Source organism: Syngnathus acus, chromosome 16 (assembly GCF_901709675.1).
Source record: "Syngnathus acus chromosome 16, fSynAcu1.2, whole genome shotgun sequence".
NCBI classification, from domain to species: Eukaryota; Metazoa; Chordata; class Actinopteri; order Syngnathiformes; family Syngnathidae; genus Syngnathus; species Syngnathus acus.
Window position 1 is genome coordinate 1,151,237 of NC_051101.1, and position 27,099 is coordinate 1,178,335.

At 46.6% G+C, this 27,099-nt stretch overlaps 2 protein-coding genes across 6 annotated transcripts in view; one reads left to right on the plus strand and one right to left on the minus strand.

Moving 5' to 3' along the window:
* g6fl (g6f-like) overlaps positions 1 to 27,099 on the minus strand; it is a 39,064-nt gene that overhangs the window by 11,648 nt on the left and 317 nt on the right. For 2 of the 4 annotated variants that reach the window (XM_037274956.1, XM_037274955.1), the window contains exon 2: positions 325 to 669. In XM_037274956.1, coding sequence (XP_037130851.1) covers positions 325 to 565 — 241 coding nt within the window. In that variant the 5' untranslated portion in view covers positions 566 to 669. Of the gene's footprint in view, positions 1 to 324; positions 670 to 781; positions 1,206 to 27,099 lie in introns of those variants that run through there. The other 2 variants (XM_037274954.1, XM_037274957.1) reach the window with 2 other exon arrangements.
* The window catches only part of si:ch73-22o12.1 (nectin-2), a 70,425-nt gene continuing 69,994 nt past the window's right edge, over positions 26,669 to 27,099 (plus strand). The window contains exon 1 of one of the 2 annotated variants that reach the window (XM_037274963.1): positions 26,669 to 27,068. In XM_037274963.1, coding sequence (XP_037130858.1) covers positions 26,984 to 27,068 — 85 coding nt within the window. In that variant the 5' untranslated portion in view covers positions 26,669 to 26,983. The remainder of the gene's footprint in view (positions 27,069 to 27,099) is intronic. The other variant, XM_037274964.1, reaches the window with a different exon arrangement.

A 27,099-nucleotide genomic window follows, 5' to 3' on the forward strand; every position in this document is an offset into this window, starting at 1 on the left:
GGAGCAGTAACATACAGTTTAACAGGAAAATAGTGAAAGGTAACTAAACTACTGAGCTCTTATCAAGTGACGCACAGTTGGTGGGAACCACTTTTTATTCCGCTTGGGTGCGTGCATGCGTGATGCGCAAGCTCAGACAGTCACTCAGTTTGGCTCTGTACAAGTTGATTACGGCGGCGTGTTAGAAGGAGTTACTATGTGCGCAGCAGCTATTTGCGTCCCAAACATCCAAGACCCAAAATTGGGGAAAAGTGGCAAGGACTTGTGGCAACACGAAAGCACAACTAAATAAGCACAAAAGAATAGAAGAATATATTGTCCTACCAGTGATGATGGCTAAAAGGATGATCTTCTCCTTGATGGTCTCGCCTCGCTGTTCGACCAAGCACATGTAGAGGCCGGCGTCCCGCATGGCAGGTTGAAGGAGCAGCGAGAAATTGCCCGTGAGTGCAAAGTTGGGGTCAGCCAGGCGCGTAGAAGGCTTGGAGGCGCCGCCAGAGAACTCGTCGCGCTCGCTGGCCGAGAGCAGCAGTTTCCACTCGTCTGCACCGAGGGGCTTGGCCATCCAGTTGATGTTCACGACGGGCCTCACTTGTGTATGGATGCACTCCAAGATGGTGGCTCGCTGCTCCCTTTCCACCACAATTTCATCCCAGTCGCCATCGGGGCCTGCAAACAGCCGGCGCCGGCTCGTGAAAGTGCACGATTACTCCCAGCCGCAGACACGGGCTGACGGCCAACGTCGCAACATGTGGACAATTTCTCGGGAAAGCTTGACTACCTGTGGCGTCGGCAAGGTAGCGACGCTCTAAAATGGCGACGAGCAGAAGATTGGTGATGAAAAAACACGCCATTGCATGTTTGAAGCAAAGAAAAGCATCAGTGGATGAAATTAGCATTTTTGGAAGAGGGGGGCGTCTTGCCACCAGACAGGATACACGTAGCACACCCTCTGACAGGAAACGCTGTGCGAGAGCCTGATAGACATAACTTGGTGCTTGGGCAAAGGAGGAGTGAACTTTTTTTTTTTACTGACGGAAATTCAATTGGTTTAAATGCTCCCATTTGGGATGCATGTTTTGCAATGTTTCGAATCTTGCATTTAAATTTCACAATTCAGTTCATAGTAAGTACAACAAGAACACATTGAATGACTTGATTTGAAATGAAATATCAGATTATCATTTGAGGAACGCGTCTTACAATAAATGTGTCTTCTTTTTGGGAAATGAAGAACATGAAAAGTGCAACACTGAACAGTTACATTCATACACAGTACTGTATTAGATCATAGTATTTTGGCAGAATACATTTCTCAGTGCAAAAACGCTGCTTTTGAATGGTAAAAATGATTCTTGTTTTGCTTCTGAGATCTGTTCGGGCCTATTCTAGGGGGATTCTGGACTGTGGACCCCCATCATGAAAAATCCGCCCAAAAGGTAAACATAACAAGAATACTAAATAGTTTGATTTTGGCGTGTTTAATAAAGTGGGATGATGTCAAAGCGGCAATTGCATCCTTTGATTTTTCCGTGTTGAAGAAAAAACTTTGGACACACCTGCCCTGCGTTTTAACATGCAGTGCTCATCATCCTTTTACACTTGTGTTTGGGAAATTCCTACTAAAACGACTCACCACTGCGTGAAAATCGGAACATAAAAGGCGGGAATTGAGAGAGATGAAATGAGAGAGTTTTGGGTGAGCGTGGGTGCACACCAAGTTGTCACCAACCCCCGGGCGACAAGATTAAAGACATTTATGGGATGTCTTTTACATCCCATAAATGTCTTTAATTAAGTTAAAGGTATTATCAGCTCCCCTGAGCACTACTTTTCCATAATTACCATCGGGCGTAAGGGGATGGGGGGGTGAGTAGGCGACAGGGAAAGAAGGAGAGGGACAATCTTATTGTGGGAGGCTAATGAGAGCTAAAGAGAAAGGCGAGGAGAAGACGTGCATGTGCGTCTCCTCATTTGTGGTAAATAATGGCCGTGAGCTTGAAATCCGCCGCCAGTGAGTTAGTATCGGTTAACCACGCGCCTCATTATCAGCCCCCGGACCGGAGAGCCCGCCCGGGGACGGCCTGGATGGCAGAAAGGCGCGAAGTAGGGGAGAGTGGGGTAATTTGTGTCAGGGGGCAAGTAGTTCCACCCCTGTTTTCCAGAAAACCATAGAAGAAGTTGGTCATGTGACCACCTATTTTTGAAGGGGCATCCAGAGGTAAGCACATTTAAGTTCAAAAAACATTTTTTTTGCCCTCAAAAGTAAAATTTCTATGATTAAGGTTTTTTTATTGCTGTGTTTGAACAATTATAAACAACTTTGAAAACAGTTCACACATGTTTTAGTGCTTTAGTAAGCTACAGCGTGAGTCCATACAATTAGCATGATGCTTGCTCAAAACAGCAGGGGGATGCATTTCTTTCAAAATGGCGGGTCTGGGGTCATTTGTGCCACTGGCAGAAGATAAAGATAAAGATAAAGATAAAAAGGCTGAACAGGAAAAGAAAAAGAATGAAAGAGAGAAGAAAAGGGCTATGAAAGCTGCAAATCAAAACAAAACCAAGAAGAAAATGTCCGTGTACAGTAGCTCAGAAGAAAACTCCACCACCAATGATGAGGCAGAAGATGGCCTGGAGAAGATGCACAGCAGAGAAAAGAAACAGGCTGAAAAGAAGAAAAGGAGTGGAAATAAGAAGGGGAGTCTGAAAGGGTCAATGCGATACAAATCCAAAAAGAAAGTGCTCCCCAGTAGCTCAGAAGAGAGTGACGTTCCGCTTCCACTTAGTGATGTCACTGAATATGACAGTTCAGGTGTCCAGAGTGATGATGATGATGGTGAGAAGAATCTGTCTGCTGGTTACTTTGTCATTGTGAGGTTTGCCTGTAAAAAAATCCAAATCCTAGAACTATGTTGGATTGGTGGAGAATGTTGACGGTGATAAGATTAGTGCAAAGTTTCTGAATCAAAGTTCTAAGAGGTCTCTTGATGGTAAGCCCATTTTCACATTTAGAGAGAATGATGGAGTCATCCCTAGAGGTGATGTGCTCAAGAAATTACCCACACCACAAAAACTTGGTGGCACAACCAGAAGGGAGCATAAATTTACATTCCCCTGCAGCATTGACACGTAGGATGTTCAGTAGTAGGCCGAATCTGGGAAGAGATTCAGCTGCAGATGATTAGGTGCTCACTTTGGAATTTTGTTCTGAGTAGCCTATGTGTTCACACCACACCACAAAACTTGGTGGTACAGCCAGAAAGGAGCAGAAGTTCATATTTCCAAGACTCAATTAGGTGTTCATGTGACTGTATAGGCCTTGGTATAGAAAGGTGGCCTTTGATGTTGCTAAAACTTTAAATAAAAGTTGAACAAGTCATTTGTATTGAATTTGTCTTTCTTTTATATAGCATTCTCATTTGTGAGATTAAAATGATCTGTTTTACTTCAATTATCAATGGCACAATTTACCCCATTGTATTTTCTCTAATGGCACAACTTACCCCATACCTGGGGCAAGTTGTGCCATAAAACCACTTTTTTTTCTAAAACTGTATTTCTCAAACAGTTTAAGATCCAAAGTAATTGTTCCCAGGGATGCACAACATCCTAAACTATATGTAGATATCTTAGTTGGAGGCATTACTGTTATCCCCTTGCTTTAAGGGCACTTTAAGTAAAAATTGGCACTACTTACCCCACTCTCCCCAACGAGCGAGCAGAGAAAAAAAAGGGAGAGCGGAGCGCGGGGGGAGGGTTCTCTCAGAAATTGCGCCGAAAGTGCAAACGATCAGAGGGAGTCAAGGGTGAGAGATGGCCAGAAAAGGAATAGGCTGTGCGTCATGTGGGAGCTCGCAGGGAAAATGAAAAAAAAAAAAGCGTGTGAAAAGTAGATTTGCTGTGAGGATGAACAATGGATGAAAGAAGAAGAAATCAACACAGCGGGGGAGTTGCACAAACCGACTGAGTTCTACCCACCTGGGCATGACGTCACCCAACTGCAAATCATTTGGGGCTTCAGCACCGTTCACGAACTCGCAGGATAACACAGAAATAGTAGCAATACATGTTCTGCTTCATTAGGTGCACAATGGACTCCATGATGTCTTCCACCAGGTTCCTTTCTTGTCTTATGGAAAACAATGTGAAAATGTTTCTGCTCTTGTTGTCTATCCCAGAGTGAGAATGAAACTTTGTAGCACAGGTGTCAAACTCAAGGCCCGGGGGCCAGATACGGCCCGCCACATCATTTTGTGTGGCCCGCGAAGACAAATTGTGCATCAAATTCGTGTCATTACTAGAATAGCAAATTGTCTTCACTTTTAAAAATATATTTTTTTAAAATATTTGACCGGTTTTTACTAGTCTGATTTGAAAACGAGTTACAGTGCCTTGCGAAAGTATTCGGCCCCCTTGAACTTTTCAACATTTCGCCACATTTCAGGCTTCAAACATAAAGATATAAAATTTTAATTTTTTGTCAAGAATCAACAACAAGTGGGACACAATCGTGAAGTGGAACGAAATTTATTGGATAATTTAAACTTTTTTAACAAATAAAAAACTGAAAAGTGGGGCGTGCAATATTATTCGGCCCCCTTGCGCTAATACTTTGTAGCGCCACCTTTTGCTGCAATTACAGCTGCTAGTCGCTTGGGGTATGTCTCTATCAGTTTTGCACATCGAGAGACTGGAATTCTTGCCCATTCTTCCTTGCAAAACAGCTCGAGCTCAGTGAGGTTGGATGGAGAGCGTTTGTGAACAGCAGTCTTCAGCTCTTTCCACAGATTCTCGATTGGATTCAGGTCTGGACTTTGACTTGGCCATTCTAACACCTGAATACGTCTATTTGTGAACCATTCCATTGTAGATTTGGCTTTATGTTTTGGATCATTGTCCTGTTGGAAGATAAATCTCCGTCCCAGTCTCAGGTCTTTTGCAGACTCCAACAAGTTTTCTTCCAGAATGGTCCTGTATTTGGCTCCATCCATCTTCCCATCAATTTTAGCCATCTTCCCTGTCCCTGCTGAAGAAAAGCAGGCCCAAACCATGATGCTGCCACCACCATGTTTGACAGTGGGGATGGTGTGTTCAGGGTGATGAGCTGTGTTGCTTTTACGCCAAACATATCGTTTTGCATTGTGGCCAAAAAGTTCGATTTTGGTTTCATCTGACCAGAGCACCTTCTTCCACATGTTTGGTGTGTCTCCCAGGTGGCTTGTGGCAAACTTTAAATGAGACTTTTTATGGATATCTTTGAGAAATGGCTTTCTTCTTGCCACTCTTCCATAAAGGCCAGATTTGTGCAGTGCACGACTGATTGTTGTCCTATGGACAGACTCTCCCACCTCAGCTATAGTTATCTGCAGTTCATCCAGAGTGATCATGGGCCTCTTGGCTGCATCTCTGATCAGTCTTCTCCTTGTTTGAGATGAAAGTTTGGAGGGACGGCCGGGTCTTGGTAGATTTGCAGTGGTCTGATACTCCTTCCATTTCAATATACCGTTTTTTTCCATGTATAATGCACAAAATTTAACAAATTTATTGTCCTAAAATCTGGGGTGCGCATTATACATGGGTACAATTTATTATTATTTTTTTTTTAAGAAAATCATGGTACAACAATTTTTGAAGAAAATCTTGTCACGGATGGTTCTTTACAACGTCACTTTCCTCTCTTTTCATTTTAACCTAACTGATCGCGGTGGTGCCTTTCTGGGCAGTCGGAGAAATCGCCAACAAAAGAAATACATCCAGCCTAGTTAAGAAATCACCAGAAAGATCACCATGACAATTGTGAATAATAAATAAATAATTATTATATATATTATATATATTATTATTATTATAATAATAAATAATTGTGATAAATAACTGGAACATCACTCAAATATTGGTGATCCCGTTGAGAGTCTCACATATTTCTTCGCTATCGAGTTTGCTACTGCATGCGCAGTGATACTGACCGGCAGAATAACATCCGGTTGTTCCCAAAGATGATCTTTTTTCTGAAATAATTTTACGTTTACGGACTTAAGTAACCCGGCCGGGTCATACCAAAGACTATAAAAATGGGACCCATTGCCTCCCTGCTTGGCACTCAGCATTAAGGGTTGGAATTGGGGGGTTAAATCACCAAATGATTCCCGAGCGCGGCGCCGCTGCTGCTCACTGCTCCCCTCTCCCCCAGGGGATGGATCAAAATCACACGGGGATGGGTCAAATGCAGAGGACAAATTTCACCACACCCAGATGTGTGTGTGACGATCATTGGGACTTTAACTTAACTCCCAACTCACACCACACCCCCATATCATATCACTCCCCTACCCGTTACCCATTCTGTCCCGACCTGTTTTCTTTTTTTTTTTTTTTTGTATGTATGTGTTATGTTAATAAACATAAAAAAAAAAATTTGGGTGCGTATTATACATGGGTACAGGCTTTTTTCCAGCATCGACATGCCATTTGTAGGGTGCGTATTATACATGGGGGCGCATTATACATGGAAAAAAACGGTAATTGCTTGCACAGTGCTCCTTGAGATGTTTAAAGCTTGGGAAATTTTTTTGTATCCAAATCCGGCTTTAAACTTCTCCACAACAGTATCTCGGACCTGCCTGGTGTGTTCCTTTGTCTTCATGGTTCTCTCTGCGCTTTAAACAGAACCCTGAGACTATCAAAGAGCAGGTGCATTGATACGGAGACTTGATTACACACAGGTGCATTCTATTTATCATCATCAGTCATTTAGGACAACATTGGATGATTCAAAGATCCTCACTGAACTTCTGGAGTGAGTTTGCTGCACTGAAAGTAAAGGGGCCGAATAATATTGCACGCCCCACTTTTCAGTTTTTTATTTGTTAAAAAAGTTTAAATTATCCAATAAATTTCGTTCCACTTCACGATTGTATCCCACTTGTTGTTGATTCTTGACAAAAAATTAAAATATTATATCTTTATGTTTGAAGCCTGAAATGTGGCAAAATGTTGAAAGGTTCAAGGGGGCCGAATACTTTCGCAAGGCACTGTATTTGTCAGTTTGTTTTGTAGCTTATACCGTATATAATATGAGGTGCTCATACATTTATTTGGGTTGACAGCCATAATGGCCCTCCAAAAGAAACTACCGTGTTTTTCCATGCCTAATGCGCAAAATCTAACTAATTTATTGTCCTAAAATCTGGGGTGCGCATTATGCATGGGTACAACAATTTTTGAGGAAAATCTCCCTCGAAATAAAACTTGAAAGCACACCTTTCTTCTTGTTTGTTGTCAATCGCGCATCGCATTCAGCCATCCTGCCCAACACACTTAGTCAGTAAAATTCATAATTGACGACACATCGTTTGATGCGATGGTGCAATCCTTGATGGTGTGTTATTGTCAGATATTGTTTGTTTTTTAATCTCCATCGCAGACCGGATATCATACGGAGGCCGCCATTACAGTATGCGCAGAACGGATGCGCAAGACACGTCAGCTATATAAAGAGCGAGAGTTCAGTTCTCTACCTATTAGTTTCAATTCACACTTTAATTAGCAGTTTCAATCAGCAAATAACAAAATGCGTATTACAGGTAATATTTTATTTCCAACACTTTGCCTTGTTCCTTTCTTCTCTGCTGTTCACTTCAAACACGCTCCATACGAACACAATGCTCTCGTATCAGACGCTTGCTCGATCACCTGCTCGTTTGCTGTCACAATGTACCCGACACAAATCCGAAACATTTCTTCGCTATCGAGTTTGCTAGCGCATGCGCAGTGATACTGACCGGCAGAATAAAGTCAAGTCAAAGTCAAAGTCAAAGTCAGCTTTATTGTCAATCCCTTCATATGTCAAGACACACAAAGAAACCGAAATTCCGTTTCCTCCATCCCACGGTGACGAGACATACAAGTAGGCGACACAAAACAAAAACAAGAAGAAATAAATAATAAATAAAATAAACGAGCGATGAATAAAAACAGACCAATAACCCATTGAATATGAGGGGCAAAACCAAGCCAGTGAGCATACAGCAAGAACAGGACGCTACGCTGAAAGGGGGAGCGAGTTCAGGATCCTAACAGCCTGGAGTACGAAGCTGTTGGAAAGTCTGGTGGTGCGGGAGCGCAGGCTCCTGTACCGCCTCCCAGAGGGCAGAAGTTCAAACAAAGAGTGAGCGGGGTGACTCACATCACTCACAATCTTGGTCGCCTTGCGAGTGAGATGGGAGGTGTAAATGTCCTTCAAGGAGGGGAGAGAAGCACCAATAGTCTTACTAGCCGTTTTCACAATGCGCTGCAGGGCCTTCAAGTCTTGGTCAGTGCAGCTGCCACCCCAGACAGCAATACAGCTGGAGAGGACGCTCTCAATGGTGCCGCGGTAAAAAGTAGTCATGACGGCCGGAGGAGTCCCCGCTCGCCTGAGTTTCCGAAGGAAGTACAGGCGGCGCTGGGCCTTCTTCGCCAGCGACGCGGTGTTGGTGGACCAGGAGAGATCCTCACTGATGTGCACCCCCAGGAACCTGGCGCTGCTCACTCTCTCCACCACAGCACCGTCGATGGTCAGCGGCAGGTGTTGGGCGTGACCCTTCCGGAAGTCAACGACAATCTCCTTGGTCTTGTCGACGTTCAGCAGGAGGTTGTTGTCCCTGCACCACGCGGTCAGAAGGTCAACCTCCAGCCTGTATTGAGTCTCGTCTCCCTTGGTGATGAGACCCACCAGAGTCGTGTCGTCAGCAAACTTCACTATGCGGTTGCCGCTGCAGGTGGCAGCGCAGTCATGCGTCAGGAGGGTGAAGAGCAGCGGACTGAGCACGCAGCCTTGGGGGGCCCCTGTGCTCAGCGTGATGCTGGAGCATGTGCTCTGGTATGCTAGCAGGCTTGCTAGCACTAGCCAGCTTTGCTAGCCTTGCTACCTTTAGCCGTGCTAGCCACCATCAACCTACACAGCAGCCCAACTGCCACCAGGCTACAGCAGCCCACCTACCATCCGGCTACTGCAGCCTACAGTAGTTACCATCAGACTAAAGGGGCCCAGCTACCATCAGGCTACTGCAGCCTATAGCTACCACCAGGCTACTGAAGCCTGCAGTAGCTACCACCAGACTACAGACTGCAGAGGCCCAGCTACCACCAGGGTACGGTAGACTACAGTAGTTACCTTCGGACTACAGATGCCCAGCTACCACCAGGCCGCTGTAGCCTACAGTAGCTACCCCCAGACTGCATAAGCCACCAGGCTGCTGCATCCTACAGTTGCCACCACTGGACTACAGAGGCACAGCTACCACCACGCTACTTCAGCCCAGCTGTGATTATCGGCAAGCTAATTCAACTCAAGAGTGGGCCTCCGCTGAGGCCTCTTTCTAGAGGCCTTGTGTGCATGCTAACACTAGCATGTCTGTCAGGACATCACCCCCGGACCACCTCACGCTGGCCGAGCTGTCCCATGGATTCCTCAACCTACAGAAGCAAGTTTCCCTCCTGACCTCCACCCTCCTCCAAGATCCAACCCAAGCTGACACCCTGCTCTTGGTGCGACAAGCCGGCAATGCTGCTGCAGTGGAGGAGCCACCGCAGAGCCCTTGCTCCACAGCCCGTCACCACTCCGAGCTCTGGATAGAACCACACATCAACTGCAAGAGGAGGGGATGGGACTCACGCATCAGCACCTCACCCTCAGGTGACATCCCCACACACCCAAACCGTTTCAGGCTCCTGGCTGAGAAGGATGCTCGTCTCCACTCACCCAGGGCCAAGAAGCCAAGAAGCTCCTTCTCCTCCACCCTCAAACCACCAATAGCCTTTCACTACACCCCCAACCCCAAGCGGTCCTCTCCCCCCACAAACTGGGAGAAGTTATTGGAACAGACTGGTCGCTGTGGGCTGTTTCATCCGCCTCAACCCCCCCCCCCCCCGGCCCTCCTCGCCCCCCCCCCCCCACGCCCCCTCAATGGTACGCCACGTTTCCCTCCCCAAAGCTGAGACCCACTCATTCTCCGGAGCCAAGGTCCTAGACATCAACACCCGCATCCCCTGTCACGAATCGGGGTGTGGAAATGGAGCAGGGCGACCAAGTGCAGCTTGGGCCAGGGTTTATTGCAGCAAACTCAAAAGACAGACTCGGCAACCCGACGTGACTTAACATTAAAACTAACAGGACTGACCGACAAAAACGTGAAACAAAAGACAGGAACCAAACAACCTCGTGACAGTGACACATGCATTGTCCACAATGCTCCGACATCGAGTGGCACACAAACAGAACTCAAATACAACACAGGCAACAAGAGGCAGGTGAGTGTGATTACACTAATCAAGGGCACACAGGAAGGGAGGGGCGAGCACACAGACACAGAAACGATGACAACCAATACACATCACAAGACTGGGGACGAGACATGACATCCCCCAACTGACGGCTCACCGTCCACAGATCTCCACTGTCATCATACACATCGGGACCAATGACATCAAACTCCAGCAGTCAGAGATTCTCACACAACATTTTCGCACACTCATCTCCACTGTTTCTGCAACCGGTAAGGCCTTCATTATCTCCGGCCCCTTTCCATCTCCACGACTACACATCTGGTTCCAGGCCCATTGCACCGCCAACAAGATCCCCTATACCAGGGGTTCTTAACCGGGGGTATCCATACCCCTTGGGGGTATGGGACCCAAATGCTGGGGGTATGGGACTCGATCTCTCGTAATCAGGTATTTTTTTAGTATCTCTCGTTATTTTCTTCTATTTTGTACCTATTATTGTTCACAGGTTATTTTTTTTTAGTTATGCTTATGTTCTTGTTCACTGTCGTTATGCTTGTAAGTAGTTAAAATCTGACAATCTCAAACGAACGTAAAAATCTGCAGACCTAACGATTAATCTGTAGAGTTGGCAGCACTGACAGCACAGGCAGTGGGTGTTGTGGCCATCAGCTGAGCTCTGGCGGGACCACAAGCAGCATAACTGACCACAACATCGCTGTAGCGTCAAAAAGCCGTCCGCCCCCTCACCCACAACATTCATATTCACGCCTCACTCCCACACCACAGCAGTTATTTTGTCCTGCATCAAACTCACTACACCACAAGATTCAAGATTCAAGAGTTTTTATTCGCCATGTTTGAGCGTGCCAAACAAGGAATTTGACTTCGGTAAATCACACCCTCTATTCAACATTTAGGTGACTAACAACACTCAGGACATGTGAAAAATGGCAAATATTCTCAAACAATAAAGATCTATTCTATTCTATCTTAAACTCCCAAAAGGGCAAGGAAAAACTCAAAACTCCAGCTAGGGGAAATGAGAAACCTTGAGAAGAGACCACAGAAGGTCCCTCTTCCAGGATGACCAGGCTGCAATGGATGCAGAGAGGACACATAGTACAAACAGTGTAGACAAATTCAAAAGAGGTGTGGAGAGCAGGATGTTATTGCACAGTAATGACTCTGAGACTCTAAGAGTGGTGTGAGTTCATCAGAGCAACAGCCTGGGGGAAGAAGCTGTCTCTGTGTCTGCTGGTTTTGGCGTACCGAGCTCTATAACGCCGTCCGGAGGGGAGTAGTTCAAACAGACTGCAACCTGGGTGAGAAGGGTCTGTAGAGATGTTCCTTGCACGTTTCCTGGTCCTGGACAGGTACAAGTCTTGGATAGATGGGAGGTTGATTCCAATGATCTTTTCTGCAGTCCTGATTGTCCGTTGCAGTCTGTGCTTGTCTTGTTTGGAGGCCGATCCAAACCATACAGTGATGGAGGTGCAGAGGACAGACTGGATGATGGCAGTGTAGAAGGTCTTCAGAAGCTCTCGCGGCAGGTTGAACTTCTTGAGCTGTCTCAGGAAGTACAGCCTCTGCTGGGCCTTCTTCCGGACAGAGTCTATGTGGCCGGTCCATTTCAGGTCCCGAGAGTTTGTGGTTCCCAGGAAGTTGAAGGTGTCTGTGGAGAGAATAGTATTACTGCGGATAGTGAGGGGTAAAAGTGGTGAAGGGTCTCGCCTGAAGTCCACTGTCATCTCCACGGTCTTGAGCGGGTTCAGCTCCAGGTGGTTTTGGCTGCACCAGTGGACCAGCCGCTCCACCTCCTGTCTGTACGCAGTCTCATCACCGTCCTGGATCAGTCCGATGAGAGTGGTGTCGTCTGCATACTTCAGGAGCTTCACAGGAGAGTCACCTGAGGAGAAATCATTGGTGTACAGAGAGAAGACCATCTCACTGTTATGCTTTTGCCCGCATACAGACAAAAGGTGAGAACATCCAGACCAGTTCGCAAGCGGGTGCGGGTGTGGCCTGAGGGTGCCTCTGATGCGCTTCGTGACTGCTTTGGCTCTACCGACTGGGACGTGTTTAGGAGGGCGGCCACTTGCGACGGTCGGGCGGACATTGAGGAGTATACTGACTCTGTTTCCTCCTACATCGGGAAGTGCATTGATGATGTGACACACTCCGTATCCGTCGTCACTCGGGCAAACCGGAAGCCATGGCTGACGGGGGCTGTCTTCAGGCTGCTGAGGGCCAGGGACAAAGCCTTCCGGGCGGGGGATGAGGCTGGCTTGAGGACTGCGAGGGCCGACCTGTCCCGGGGCATCAAAGAAGCGAAGAGGGCGTTCTCGGGCAAAATTACCGCCCACTTCAAGGACAGCAGGGACGCACGGCGCCTTTGGCAGGGCATTCAGACCATCACGGACTACAAGCCCGCGCCGCAGAGCTGTGATGGCGACGTCCGTCTGCTCAATGACCTCAACCGCTTCTTTGCTCGCTTCGACGCTCAGAACAGCACTTGCCCGCTGAAGGCCACTCCCCCTTCCCACGAGCTGCCCCTGTGCCTCTCCGCCGACAGCGTGAGGAGGACGCTTGCCGCTATCGACATCTGTAAGGCGGCGGGCCCGGACAACATCCCGGGTCGAGCGCTGAAGGACTGCGCTGGTGAGCTGACGGGTGTCTTCACGGACATCTTTAACACTTCCCTGCAGCAGGCCATCGTCCCGTCGAGTTTCAAAGCAGCCACCATCGTACCTGTGCCGAAGAAGCCTGCTCCGTCCTGCTTCAATGACTACCGCCCCGTGGCACTTACGCCCATCGTCATGAAGTGCTTTGAGCGGCTTGTCTTGGAGCACATCCGGTCAGTTCTCCCCCCCACCATTGACCCCTTCCAGTTTGCGTACCGAGCCAAACGGTCCTCTGAGGATGCCATCTGCTCTGCCCTCCACTCGGCCCTCACCCACCTGGAGGGGAAGGACTCGTATGTGAGGTTGCTGTTTGTGGACTTCAGTTCTGCCTTCAACACCATTGTGCCGCAGCGTCTCATCAGCAAACTTGACAAGCTGGGCCTCAGTACCGGCCTCTGCAACTGGCTACTGGACTTCCTCTGTCAGAGGCCACAGGTGGTACGTGTTGGCGACAAGATCTCCGCCAGCATCACGCTGAGCACAGGGGCCCCCCAAGGCTGCGTGCTCAGTCCGCTGCTCTTCACCCTCCTGACGCATGACTGCGCTGCCACCTGCAGCGGCAACCGCATAGTGAAGTTTGCTGACGACACGACTCTGGTGGGTCTCATCACCAAGGGAGACGAGACTCAATACAGGCTGGAGGTTGACCTTCTGACCGCGTGGTGCAGGGACAACAACCTCCTGCTGAACGTCGACAAGACCAAGGAGATTGTCGTTGACTTCCGGAAGGGTCACGCCCAACACCTGCCGCTGACCATCGACGGTGCTGTGGTGGAGAGAGTGAGCAGCGCCAGGTTCCTGGGGGTGCACATCAGTGAGGATCTCTCCTGGTCCACCAACACCGCGTCGCTGGCGAAGAAGGCCCAGCGCCGCCTGTACTTCCTTCGGAAACTCAGGCGAGCGGGGACTCCTCCGGCCATCATGACTACTTTTTACCGCGGCACCATTGAGAGCGTCCTCTCCAGCTGTATTGCTGTCTGGGGTGGCAGCTGCACTGACCAAGACTTGAAGGCCCTGCAGCGCATTGTGAAAACGGCTAGTAAGACTATTGGTGCTTCTCTCCCCTCCTTGAAGGACATTTACACCTCCCATCTCACCCGCAAGGCGACCAAGATTGTGAGTGATGTGAGTCACCCCGCTCACTCTTTGTTTGAACTTCTGCCCTCTGGGAGGCGGTACAGGAGCCTGCGCTCCCGCACCACCAGACTTTCCAACAGCTTCGTACTCCAGGCTGTTAGGATCCTGAACTCGCTCCCCCTTTCAGCGTAGCGTCCTGTTCTTGCTGTATGCTCACTGGCTCGGTTTTGCCCCTCATATTCAATGGGTTATTGGTCTGTTTTTATTCATCGCTCATTTTATTTTATTTATTATTTATGGTTTGTGCCTTCTTGTTTTTGTTTTGTGTCGCCTACTTGTATGTCTCGTCACCGTGGGATGGAGGAAACGGAATTTCGGTTTCTTTGTGTGTCTTGACATATGAAGGGATTGACAATAAAGCTGACTTTGACTTTGACTTTGAGAAGAGCAGTGGGGAGAGGACGCACCCCTGAGGGGCTCCAGTATTGGTGGTCCGGGTGTCAGATGTGATGCCCCCCAGCCTCACACGCTGTCTCCTGTTGGTCAGGAAGCTGGTGATCCACTGACAGGTGGAGGCAGGCACCGCAAGCTGGATGAGCTTCTGTTGGAGGATGTCAGGAGCGATGGTGTTGAACGCCGAGCTGAAGTCCCCGAACAGGATCCTGGCGTACGTTCCTGGGGTGTCCAGGTGGTGCAGGATGTAGTGCAGTCCCATGTTGACCGCATCATCCACTGACCTGTTTGCCCGGTAGGCAAACTGGAGGGGGTCAAGCAGGGGGCCCGTGACATCCTTCAGCACTAACCTCTCAAAAGATTTCATGACCACAGATGTCAGTGCGACAGGTCTATAGTCATTCAAACCTGTGATGGCGGGCTTCTTGGCCACTGGAACGATGGTGGAGCTCTTGAAGCACGAGGGCACCTCACACAGCTCCAGAGAACGGTTGAAGCTTGATTGATTAATTGAATATTTATTGATCCCCAGGGGTGGGGAAATTCAGGCCCAAGCAGTATCCACACCACAGAGTAGGTATACAAAAGACACACAGATGGCATGAGCGCAACTCAATAACTCTCATAAGGCTGCCACACAACGGCGCCACAAAGAAAGTCAGAAAGTGCTCAAGATAAAAGCCATCAAAGCAAATCAAATCAAAGCTAAAAGACAAAGGAAAAAAAGTAACAGCGGCCAACCAGCACCCCCAATACAAGAGAACACCCCAAAACACACAAAATAGCCTCCACGGGGTCCATCGACAGGTGTAAGGGCAGTCCAGTTCAACGGCGCCCAATGGACCGTGGTCGTGAATCGGTGAAAACATCACAAAGCAGGCAAACGTGTGAGCAGCGTCCCAGGCACCCAGCCGGGGCACGTGCAGATGGTCACCACGGGGCTAGCATGGCGAAAGTCGTTGGTACCGACAAGCACGAGGGAGCGGACTCCCCACAGGGGTTGCGGCTGCAAGGCCATGGCGAGGGACCCGGTCATCACTGGCCGGATAAGCAGGAAGCCGTCGTAGAGTTACGCCGGCTCAACCGATGATCCCGGTCCCAGGAAGAAAAAATAAATAAAATATCCGATCCGAAGAGATACCGAGGTGCGGTAGAAGGCACCAGCATCGCCGAATGGACAAAAAGACAGAAAGAAAAAGGAGAAAAGAAGGAAATAAAGAGGAAAAGAGAGAACACTGCTGGGAGGCAGCCACTCACGGCGCCATACCAAGAAAAAAATAAATAAATAAAAAATAAAAAAAATAAAGTGCAAAGGTGGGCGCCAGCTGCTCAGCGCAGACTTTCAAGCAGGAAGGTGACACCCGTCTGGGCCCGGTGCCTTCCTGGTCTTTTGTCTCCGGAACATCTGGCGCACTTCCTCCTCGCGGATCTGGAGTGCGGGCGCGGCCTCTGCAAGAGAGAGAGTGGGTGACAACGATGATAGAGGTGTGGACAGATCAGTTGTGGGGAGAGGTGTGTATGTAGATTGTGCTGCAGGAAGTCCCGTTGTGTGGGAGGACCGATCAAACCTGCAGTAGAACCTGTTTAGCTGGTTAGCAAGCCTTGGGCTCTCCACAGGACGGGGGGTTTGTTTCTTGTAGCCCGTGATGCTCTGCAGACCTTTCCACACTGTTGAGGGATCAGGATTGGCAGAGAGGTGTCTCTTCAGGTTCTCCCCGTAACACCTCCGGGCTTTCCTGACCTCTCGGTTCAGTGTGTTTCTGGTCTGCCTGAACAGGTCGCGGTCGCCGCTCCTGTAGGCCTCCTCCTTGACTTTGCGCAGCCTCCTGAGGTTCGGTGTAAACCAAGGTTTGTCGTTGTTGTACGTGCAGAAGGTCTTAGTCTGCACACACAGATCCTCACAAAAACTGATGTATGATGTGACAGTGTCAGTGAGTTCATGCAAGTCTGAAGTTGCAGCTTCGAAAACTCCCCAATCGGTGCAGTCAAAGCAGGCTTGGAGGTCCTGCCTTGACTCCACTGTCCACTTCCTCACAGTCCTCACCACAAGCTTAGAAGTTTTTAGTTTCTGCCTGTAGGCCGGGATCAGATGAACTAGACAGTGGTCCGAGAGTCCTAAAGCTGCACGAGCCGCAGAGTGGTATGCATCCTTGATCACGGTGTAGCAGTGGTCCAGAGTCTGTGCCCCTCTGGTGGGACACGTTACGTGCTGTCTGTATCTGGGGAGTTCGTGTGCGAGGTTCGCCCTGTTAAGATCACCCAGAACAATGATTAGTGAATTTGGTAGAAGTTTCTCCATGTCTGTTACCTGGTCAGCCAGCATCTGCGTGGCTTCACTCGCACGTGCGTGTGGTGGAATGTAAACAGCCGCCATGACGATCGAGGAGAACTCCCGTGGTGAATAGAACGGCCGGCAGTTTATGAAAAGTGTTTCTAGGAGAGGGCTGCAAAACTCTTTCAACACTGTGACATCAGTACACCAACGTTCATTAATGTAGAAACAGAGACCACCTCCCTTTGATTTTCCGGAGAGCTCCGCGCTGCGATCTGCACGAGTTAGCCGAAACCCCGCTAGCTCCACTGCGTGGTGGGGGGTTCGTTCGCTGAGCCACGTTTCAACAAAGCACAGCGCGGTGGATCTGCTGAAGTCCGTGTTCCTTGAATTGAGGAGCAGCAGTTCGTCCATCTTGTTCGCCAGGGAGCGGACATTCGCCAGATGAATTGACGGTAGGGCAGAACGGAACCCTCTCTGCCTCAGCATTACGAGTGCTCCGGCTCGTTTTCCGCGCCGCCGTCGTCGTGCTAGCTTGTATAGCACCGCCGCTCCGGCTAGAATCTCCGACAAACAGTCTGAATCAGAGAGAACAGGAGAGAAAATACCAGAATTAGACTGTCCGATGTTTAACAGCGCTTCTCTGGTAAAAGTGATCCGGGATGGACAGCAGAGGACACAGAAAACACACAAAATAAGACAAAGAAACAGAGAGCGACTCACCGTGGCTGCCATCCGCGGCGCCATCATATGACGCACCCATCCTCCCCTAAGGAAAATATTAACACAGAAGGAATAATTTCACCGCCAACCGCATGGTGAAATTTGCTGACGACACGACTCTGGTGGGTCTCATCACCAAGGGCGACGATACTCAATACAGGTTGGAGGTTGACCTTCTGACCACGTGGTGCAAGGCCAACAACCTCCTGCTGAACGTCAACAAGACCAAGGAGATTGTTGTTGACTTCCGGAAGGGTCACACCCGACACCTGCCGCTGACCATCGACGGTGCTGTGGTGGAGAGAGTGAGCAGCACCAGGTTCCTGGGGGTGCACATCAGTGAGGATCTCTCCTGGTCCACCAACACCGCATCACTGGCGAAGAAGGCCCAGCGCCGCCTGTACTTCCTGCGGAAACTCAGGCGAGCGTGTGCTCCTCCGGCCGTCATGACTACATTTTACCGTGGCACCATTGAGAGCGTCCTCTCCAGCTGTATTGCTGTTTGGGGTGGTAGCTGCACTGACTACAACATGAAGGCCCTCCAGCGCATAGTGAACACGGCTGGTAAGATTATTGGTGCTTCACTCCCCTCCTTGAAGGACATTTACACCTCCCATCTCACCCGCAAGGCGACCACGATTGTGAGTGATGTGAGTCACCCCGCTCACTCTTTGTTCGATCTTCTGCCCTCTGGGAAGAGGTACAGGAGCCTGCGCTCCCGCACCACCAGACTCACCAACAGCTTCGTACTCCAGGCTGTTAGGATCCTGAACTCTCTCCCCCCCCTTCTGCGTAGCGTCCTGTACTTTTGCGCTATATTCTGACTGTCTGCTGTATGCACACTTGCTCCGTTTTGCTCCTCTTATTTATTTATTTATTTATTTATTTATTGTGTTATTTGTTTATTTATTATTTATTCATCACTCTTATTATTCATTGTTTGTGCCTTCTTGTTTTTATTTTGTGTTGTTTGCTTGTATGTATGTCGTGTACTATGTCTTGTCACCGTGGGATAGTGGAAACGTAATTTCGATTTCTTTGTGTGTCTTGGCATGTGAAGAGGTTGACAATAAAGCAGACTTTGACTTTGAATAATAAGGCAAGTAAATATGAGGTCAAAAGCTTTTCTTTCTTCTTTCTTGCTCTTCTTTTTAGGGTTAGGGTTAGGGTTAATAATTATTTCAACAGTCAAGTGAAGGGGGTATGGTACCATATTGGACAATCCATTGGGGGTCTGGAATCATTCGAAGGTTAAGAACCCCTGCCCTATACCAATAACTTCACAACCTTCTGGAAACAGCACAATCTTTTTGCAAGGGACGGTTTACACCTCAACCAGGCGGGGGCACGGCCGATCTCCCTTTCCATGGAGCTCACTCTGGAATCCCTGGACTGGCTCCATGAGTCGTGACGCGAGGATAGTCCGATCCATTCTCTCCCTCACAACAACAGTTCACCTCCCCTCAGACCTCGGACTAACCAAGATCCCCCCGCTCCCCCACACGCTAGTCCTCACACCAGGCCCCTTTACTCCACCCCACCACCTTCACCAAAGGAAAAACCACACCACTGTCACACACTACCTTCCCACTATAAAATAATTCATGTCCACATTTCTTTTAGAGTATCCACCACTATCTATCGATCTCAGGCACAATTAACCAATCATAATAACCTCATAAATATCCCACTAAACCCTAGCCCAAAACTACATGCCTCTGGAGCTCGCCCTCAGCCCATCACGCAATCTCATTCCAGTCAAACAGATGCCAGCACCCATCTAGCACCCAAAATAACGTACAAATGACAAAACGGAAAAATAAGAATCACATAAAACAAATTCAAACCATATCCCAATTAAGCAATATTAAAGGTTTTAAAATATGCTACCTCAATGCAAGAAGCATCACATCAAAGCTTGATGAAATAAAAATACTCACTGAACAAGGCAAACCACATCTTCTCATCATTACAGAATCGTGGCTTTCTCCTATCACATCAGACTCGTTTATCTCCATAGACAATTATCAACTACACAGAAGAGACCGGCCAAATAAACCAGGTGGTGGTATTCTATTACTAGTAATTAAATCATATGCACACACAGTAACCCCAATCACAACAGAAACTGAAACAATGCAACTGGTCATCAGCTTTACCAACCAACATGCAATCACAGTTATTGCCAGTTACAGGCCACCAAACACAAGCCCCACAGATTATATTAAAAATCTATCCAATACTATAAAAAATATAAAAACAAAGGAATATATCTTTATTGGCGACCTGAACTTAGACTACAAAGACAAATCATCCAAATCTCTAAAAAGCATGGCAGAAAAATTAGGACTCCACCAACTGATAAAAGAACCAACTAGAATATGTCACACTCGCAGCTCTATTCTCGATCTCATCTTCACCAATCAACCCGCAAAATATAGCATATCAGGAGTCATCCACGTAGCTGTATCAGACCATTCTCTCATATACACAGTTAGGAAAAACCTTAAACCTCGGAAAAATCATCAACAGTGCACTATTTCAAATATACCAAGATCTAAGCTACCACAGTGTGAAACCGAAATAAAGAATATTGATTGGAGCAACCAACTAGCACTCACCGACCCAGAACAAATCTTAGCAGATTTCCAGAATCGTATAGAAGCCATACAGAAAAAATACACTACTACCAGAAAACTCAGTCTACGACAGAATAAATTACCATGGCTAAACTCAGATATTCTCAATTTAATCGCACAGAAAACCACTGCACTGAAATTGTATAGGTCAATAAAGACTATTGAAACTAAAACAGCTCTCACACATCTTAGAAATAAATGCACCTTAGAGATAAGTAAGGCTAAAACCACCTACTTCCAGGAGCAAATCACTCAGGCCGCCACGAACCCCAAAATCCTCTGGCAGATACTAAAATCCATCACTGGGCAAACTCATGAAAATACAAACAACAACATACAAATATCTTTATAAAATACACTCACTACTGATCAGGAACAGATTGCAAATGCATTTAATAATTACTTCATCACCTCTATTAAAGAACTGACAGAACACTTTGATCCTCCGTCTCCACCCACACCTACAACTCCCTCATCAGACAAGCTAACCTTTTCTGAGATTACGCTCTCAGAGTTATCCAGTATTCTCAGCTCACTCAATAACTCAAAGGCCAAAGACATATATGAATTAAACACAGACTTTTACAAAACCCATGCCAGTAGCTTCCTACCCTTAATCCATCTCTCCATAAGACATTCCATATTTCCGACTGCGTGGAAAAAAGCAGAAATTACCCCCCTATTTAAATCAGACGACCGAACAACCCTATCCAACTACCGTCCCATATCAATCCTCCCACCTATATCAAAACTTTTAGAAAAAATCCTGTCAAAACAACTTATATAACATTTTGAAACAAAACAACCTTCTCAACAACTCACAATTTGGCTTCCGGTCAGCTCGTTCAACACTATCTGTACAGCTACTACTCACAGAATATATACGCACTTCTCTTAATAAAGGCCACATCACAGGAGCAGTCTTTGTAGATTTCCGTAAAGCCTTTACACAGTTAATCATCAAATACTCCATAACAAACTAGCTTCCTTTCATCTCTCCCCCTCAGTTCTACTCCATTACCATCTCCCACTGGTGTTCCCCAGGGCAGCATACTGGGCCCATTATTATTCATTATGTACATCAATGACATGCCCAACATATGCAAACAAACTCAATTCATATTACCGTTTTCCCATGTATAATGCGCAAAATTTAACTAATTTATTGTCCTAAAATCTGGGGTGCGCATTATACATGGGTACATTTTTTTTTCTTTCTTTTTTTTTTTTTTTGACACGTCAGCTATATAAAGAGCGAGAGTTCAGTTCTCTACCTAAATGCGTATTACAGGTAATATTTTATTTCACAACACTTTGCCTTGTTCCTTTCTTCTCTGCTGTTCACTTCAAACACGCTCCATACGAACGCAATGCTCTCGTATCAGACGCTTGCTCGATCACCTGCTCGTTTGCTGTCACAATGTACCCTACACAAATCCGAAACATTTCTTCGCTATCGAGTTTGCTAGCGCATGCGCAGTGATACTGACCGGCAGAATAACAACCGGTTGTTCCCAAAGATGATCTTTTTTCTGAAATAATTTTACGTTTACGGACTTAAGTAGGAGTCAAAATTTGGGTGCGTATTATACATGGGTACAGGCTTTTTTCCAGCATCGACATGCCATTTTTAGGGTGTGTATTATACATGGGGGCGCATTATACATGGAAAAAAACGGTATATGCTGACGACAGTTATTTTCACCTCAGATCCGAACATCGAAACCATAAACTCCAAACTTACTTCTGATCTCCAGCTCCTACATGACTGGCTAAAAGTGAACCATCTGACGATCAATATAAAAAATACTGAAATAATGTATTTCCACTCCCCTAGGAAAAACATCTCCATAACTGTCCCCATTACTCTATCCGATCAAACTCTAGTAGTCACAGACACATTTAAATATCTTGGAGTGCACTTAGACTCCCACCTCACCTACAAAAAACATGTTAACACTCTCACTAATAAGCTCAAACAGAAAATATATGTCTATAACAAGATCAGGCCCTATCTCACCCATAATACCTCAAATATTTATCTACATTCTATCATACTGTCTAACTTATCATACTGTCTTCCCATTTGGTCTCTCACCACAAAAGAAAGTCTGGATCCCATAGCCAGACTATACAATAGAGCAGGGGTGGCCAACCCGCGGCTCGCGAGCCGCATGCGGCTCTTTGCCGGGTTTCATGCGGCTCCTTTACGTTCGGCTTGCGAGCCGCATGCGGCTCCTTGCCGCGTTTCATGCGGCTCCTTTACGTTCATATCAACATTTGTGGGTTTATTTGTTTGTTTGTTTTTGTGCGTGTTCGCTTCGCTTGAGTTCAATATGGTATTTTCGTCAAACGCGCATGCGCATGAGGTGAAATCCCGCACAGGACGAGGGACAAACCCATTGGGGTGGGGGGGGGGGGGGGGGGTTTGTTTGGTGGCTCTTTGCGGTACACAGTAAAAAAATGTGGCTCTTAGTCTCTGACTGGTTGGCCACCCCTGCAATAGAGCATACAATATACATGGCAGACTATCAATCTGGACCCATCACTGCACATCACTTGCACGCTCCAATGCACTAACCTTCCCGAATTACACAATTCTCATGGCAATAAAACTCTTCTATCAACTACACACAAATTCTCTCCCACCTATAGTTAATTCACTCATCCCAGGCCGTAATGAAAGACAGGCCCGCATCACCCGCTCAGTTACACAGGATCTCATCCGAACCCCAGCATACAAAAGTAATTTTGGTCTAAACTCTTTTATCCGCACATCTATTTTGATCTGGAATAAGATACCCCTTCAAATCAGATCAGCCACCTCTATTACGCAATTTAAACGGCTATACACATATTTTCTAATAACAAACCAAACTTGCACCCATTAACAATATTGTATATATATTGTATTGAAATGTATGTAATGTTATAGGAACCTGCTGTAAAACAGTTCTTGAACTGAGTCAGGCCAGTCCATGAAACTTTGATGTTACATGTCGACCTTTCCTTTAAATAAACTGAAACTGAGTCAAAGACGCACACGATCACAGCAACACACTCAGTCGATACCAGCAACTTTTAACTTACCGCTGCGCACAAGCTCCAACAACCGCGATAAGCTGAAGTAACTCACGCGAGATTTAAGGCGAGGTGACGTAACTGTCCAAAAATGTATAATGTCTAGATCTCGAATGTAAGACGACTCCCACTTTTTCAGTCTTATTTCAATGCAAAAAAACGTCTTATATTCGGGCCAATACAGTACTGTTGGATTTGGTTCACAATTTAGGAAGCGCACTATCCGTGCCTCACGGCAAAAGCCAGAGCCATGTCACCAATCACCTGCCAATCACCTGTGAATCTGTAATACTTAAACAATGACTAATATTCTGATGCAAAATCATGTTTTACAAGGTTTTATGGCAAAACAAGTTATATAGTCAAAAGCATCAAGTGATACAGGTTACTGGATCAACACTTTAGCAATCCAGGAAATTAGCTGCCATGAGCAGTTCCAATGAACTGCTGGTGATCTGTGAATCACCTGAAACCAATGAATCACCTGTTATCCAATTTACTCCCTGCTTGTTCGTTTTCTTTTGCAATGTAAGGAAAAGACTGAGACACCGAAACAAAATTTGACTTACACAGGTTGGTTGAGTTCAATCACAATTCTTGTTAAGAAAGCTCTGTTTTCAGGAAAGTACAATACAGCGCTAGCGCTGGGCCTTTCGTGCGACCATGCTCAAGAGCAGAAAGTCTCCATTCAGAAAAGGCAATGTTCAAGGTTCTTTGGTCAGCTTATATTCAGTTGCACATGCCGGTGTGGGCCGAGTTTGATGGGTGATGAGCCTTTGGGGTGGGGCAAGTTCGCAGGAGAGTTTGGGTGCTGGTTCGGTGAGAGCTGGTCTCGTGGGGTTGGGTGCTGATTATGGGCGATTCGATGTGTGTGGGGGCTGTTGTTTTCCTTTTCGTCTTTCGGCCTTGGCGATCATCTTTGGCCGGGTTCTTGGCTGACTCCCTCTGGCACCTGCTGGTTTTATCTCCAAGTGACCTTCCTCTAAACATTCTCCTCCATTCTTGCACATACACTGTCGCACCTCGTCCATTCATCATCCTTCCACTTTAGTCGTTCAGTACGGACTTATGTGAAGTTTTGTGTGTGACATCATCAATTCGTTAATGTTCCCTGACAATGCAAAGTTCTTACTCACCACTTACCATGCATTTGTTTGTTCTCTTGACACTCCATGTACTTGTTTGCCTTGTCACATTCTTAGTTTAATTATGCTTCCGACCGTATTTTTCATTATTAATCAAAACATTTTCTTTCTGTCCAGAACATTCAATAGTAATTCAAGGCTGGCGTCTAGCAATAGGCAAAATACGACGTCACATCAAGCATTAATCAAAACACAAGATATAATCAAGTACAAAACATTCTTAGACACCTTGGGCTGTGTCCGTGAATTAGAATAACATCAGGCATGCATTAAACAGTTCCTTAAGGGTCGTTATGCTATTCAGGCAATATATCAACAAACATTTGTTATTTCAAAGTGCACAAAAATACATATCAGATCATGAAGTTCTAAAAACCTATGTCATCACCATATATAAAAATGTCTAGTTATGTCATTTTTATTGGTTTGGTGTGCAGGTATAATTATACGCTTAAAATGTTTCTTTTATTGATTTAATATGTGAATATACTTATGTACTTTATTCAATGAGAATTGAGCAAATCTGTTTTTGTAGCTAGGCAGGACTTTTTGTATTTCGACCCCATTCCTTCACTCTAGGCAGGACTTTTTGTATTTTGACCCCATTCCTTCAGTACATTAAATAAGATGTTGACGCTCGTGAAAATGGAGGCCAGATGAACAAAGTAGGTTTTTAACCGCATGACTTCCAAAATGCTGGACACATGATACGCAAACGAGATAATACCTTGGCTGTTCTAGTGCATTCTTCTGTTCAGAACAAAACAGAACAAAATTGGAGGATGTTCTCAAAGAGAAAGAAATGTACGTGTGTTTGTGTGTGTGTGTGTGTGTGTGTGTGTGGGGGGGGGGGGGGTGTAGTCAAACGAGGCTGCAAATAGACGTGGAGCTTCTCACAGGTCATATTGTTTGTTTGTTGGCTTCAGTTTCAGATTTACATATTTGAAGACTATAATGGAAGAATTTTAACAGCAAAATGGATGGCCATTTCCTGCAACGTATCGTGACTGGAAGAGCAATTAAATGCCCGTCCACTAGATTGCAGGAAAGTGTATCGGCACCTGATGCCACTCATCGCACAACATAGTTGTGTTTAACTGAACAGGACCTGATTTCAGGAAGGAAATGGACCTGAGGGTACTTTAACAGATTGGTAGTCACCACAGGAACCACTCAGACTTGTAGGTGAGGCTCATTTACAATTTATGCTAGCATGCTAGCTTCTACGCCACATCTACCATGGTGACCCAAGTTAAGGCATTTTACTATTCACTATTGATTTATTCATTATCTCCTGAATTAACCAGCCAGTCCATCAATGATCACGTTAACTATGTCTGAATTTCCATCACATCTATTTTTCGATGAACTTAGCAGTTGAGATGTAAATTACGACCGACGTGCCGTCTCCCTTGGAGGCAATTTGCCTCATGTAACGTCTCACTTGTTTTTGTTTTGGTGGGGGGCGACTGACACTTCACAAAGAGAAGGCAGCTAATATCATTTGAGTCTTGTTTTCTCAATGGCCCGTCACCTCGGTCATTTGACATGAGAGGATTTGTTTACTTGTTTGTTTATTTTATGAGATGAGTCTTCTCGATTGCGGCGATGGGGTAAATGACAAGACGAGGAGGCGAACACAAAACATGTCTCTTGACTCCCTACACAAAAGTGACTGTTTACACAACAAGGTAGTCTATTTCAAACCGTTCGTGTTTTTCATCCCTTTGAACACGGAAACATGTAAATTCCTTCAACCTTCCTAATTAAAGCGGCTCGATTTTTCTATTTTCCAAATTGGAGCCCTTTGCATTCATCATCACCCAAAAAGGTAGCTCGTTGTTTCAAAGAGATTGCTGAGTCACCCCACTCCTTTAGACATGAAATCATCATTACTTGAGTCCTGTGAGATTTTTCCACTCTAAATGATGTGTCTTGTCTCTGCCAAGCCTGCGCATCCTGGAGATTTATTTTGGATGCAAAGCACCAGGGGGCGCTAAAAGCCACACTGACTCCCATGCATTGCGCAATCATTGAACCGGTGACAGTTTCTGGATTCTCTCTTGGATTCTCGCATACATTCAATCAAAATCTAAGTCATTTCTACAAATTCACTTCTTCAAATCTTATATTTGGATACACTGGGTGGATCGCTAATGCAAGTGCAGCAAACAACGTCTCCAAGTTGTGTTTTCTTTCGCCCCAGGCCCATAGGATGGATTCAAGTGCTTTGGGCTATTGCAACAAGTTGTACACAAAACACTCCCACGTAAGTGAAGAAAAACTCAAGTCGGGACTTGAGGTTGGGAAGGTTAGGGGGGGGCGGGACTGTGACACCCCCTCCACCGGATGACGTCACCCGATTCTCTCGGACGAGGGATTATTTGTTGGAGCGCAAGCAGCACGGCAATGCACGCTCACGGTCGGTAGTCGAAAGTGAGTCAGCCCGCCGGGAGTCAAAGAGGAGAATCGTATATCTGTGTGCTATCACGGAATTCAACTGAACACGCTGCAGCCTGGAGGCGACTTTTTAAGGGCGAGATTATACCCACATCGGACTTTTTTCCCCCCCCTTTTCCACCCCTCGTCTCCTTTCCCACTGACGAGAACCTGCTGTCGCCCCTGGAACATTTCGGAGCGACCATGGCCGGAGAAGACCCCCTTGCGAGTCGACAAGACTGCATCAAAGCGCTGCTTTTGCTTCTCGCCTCGACACTTTTACTGCACGGTAAGGGAAATTCCGAATTATAGTTTTGTCC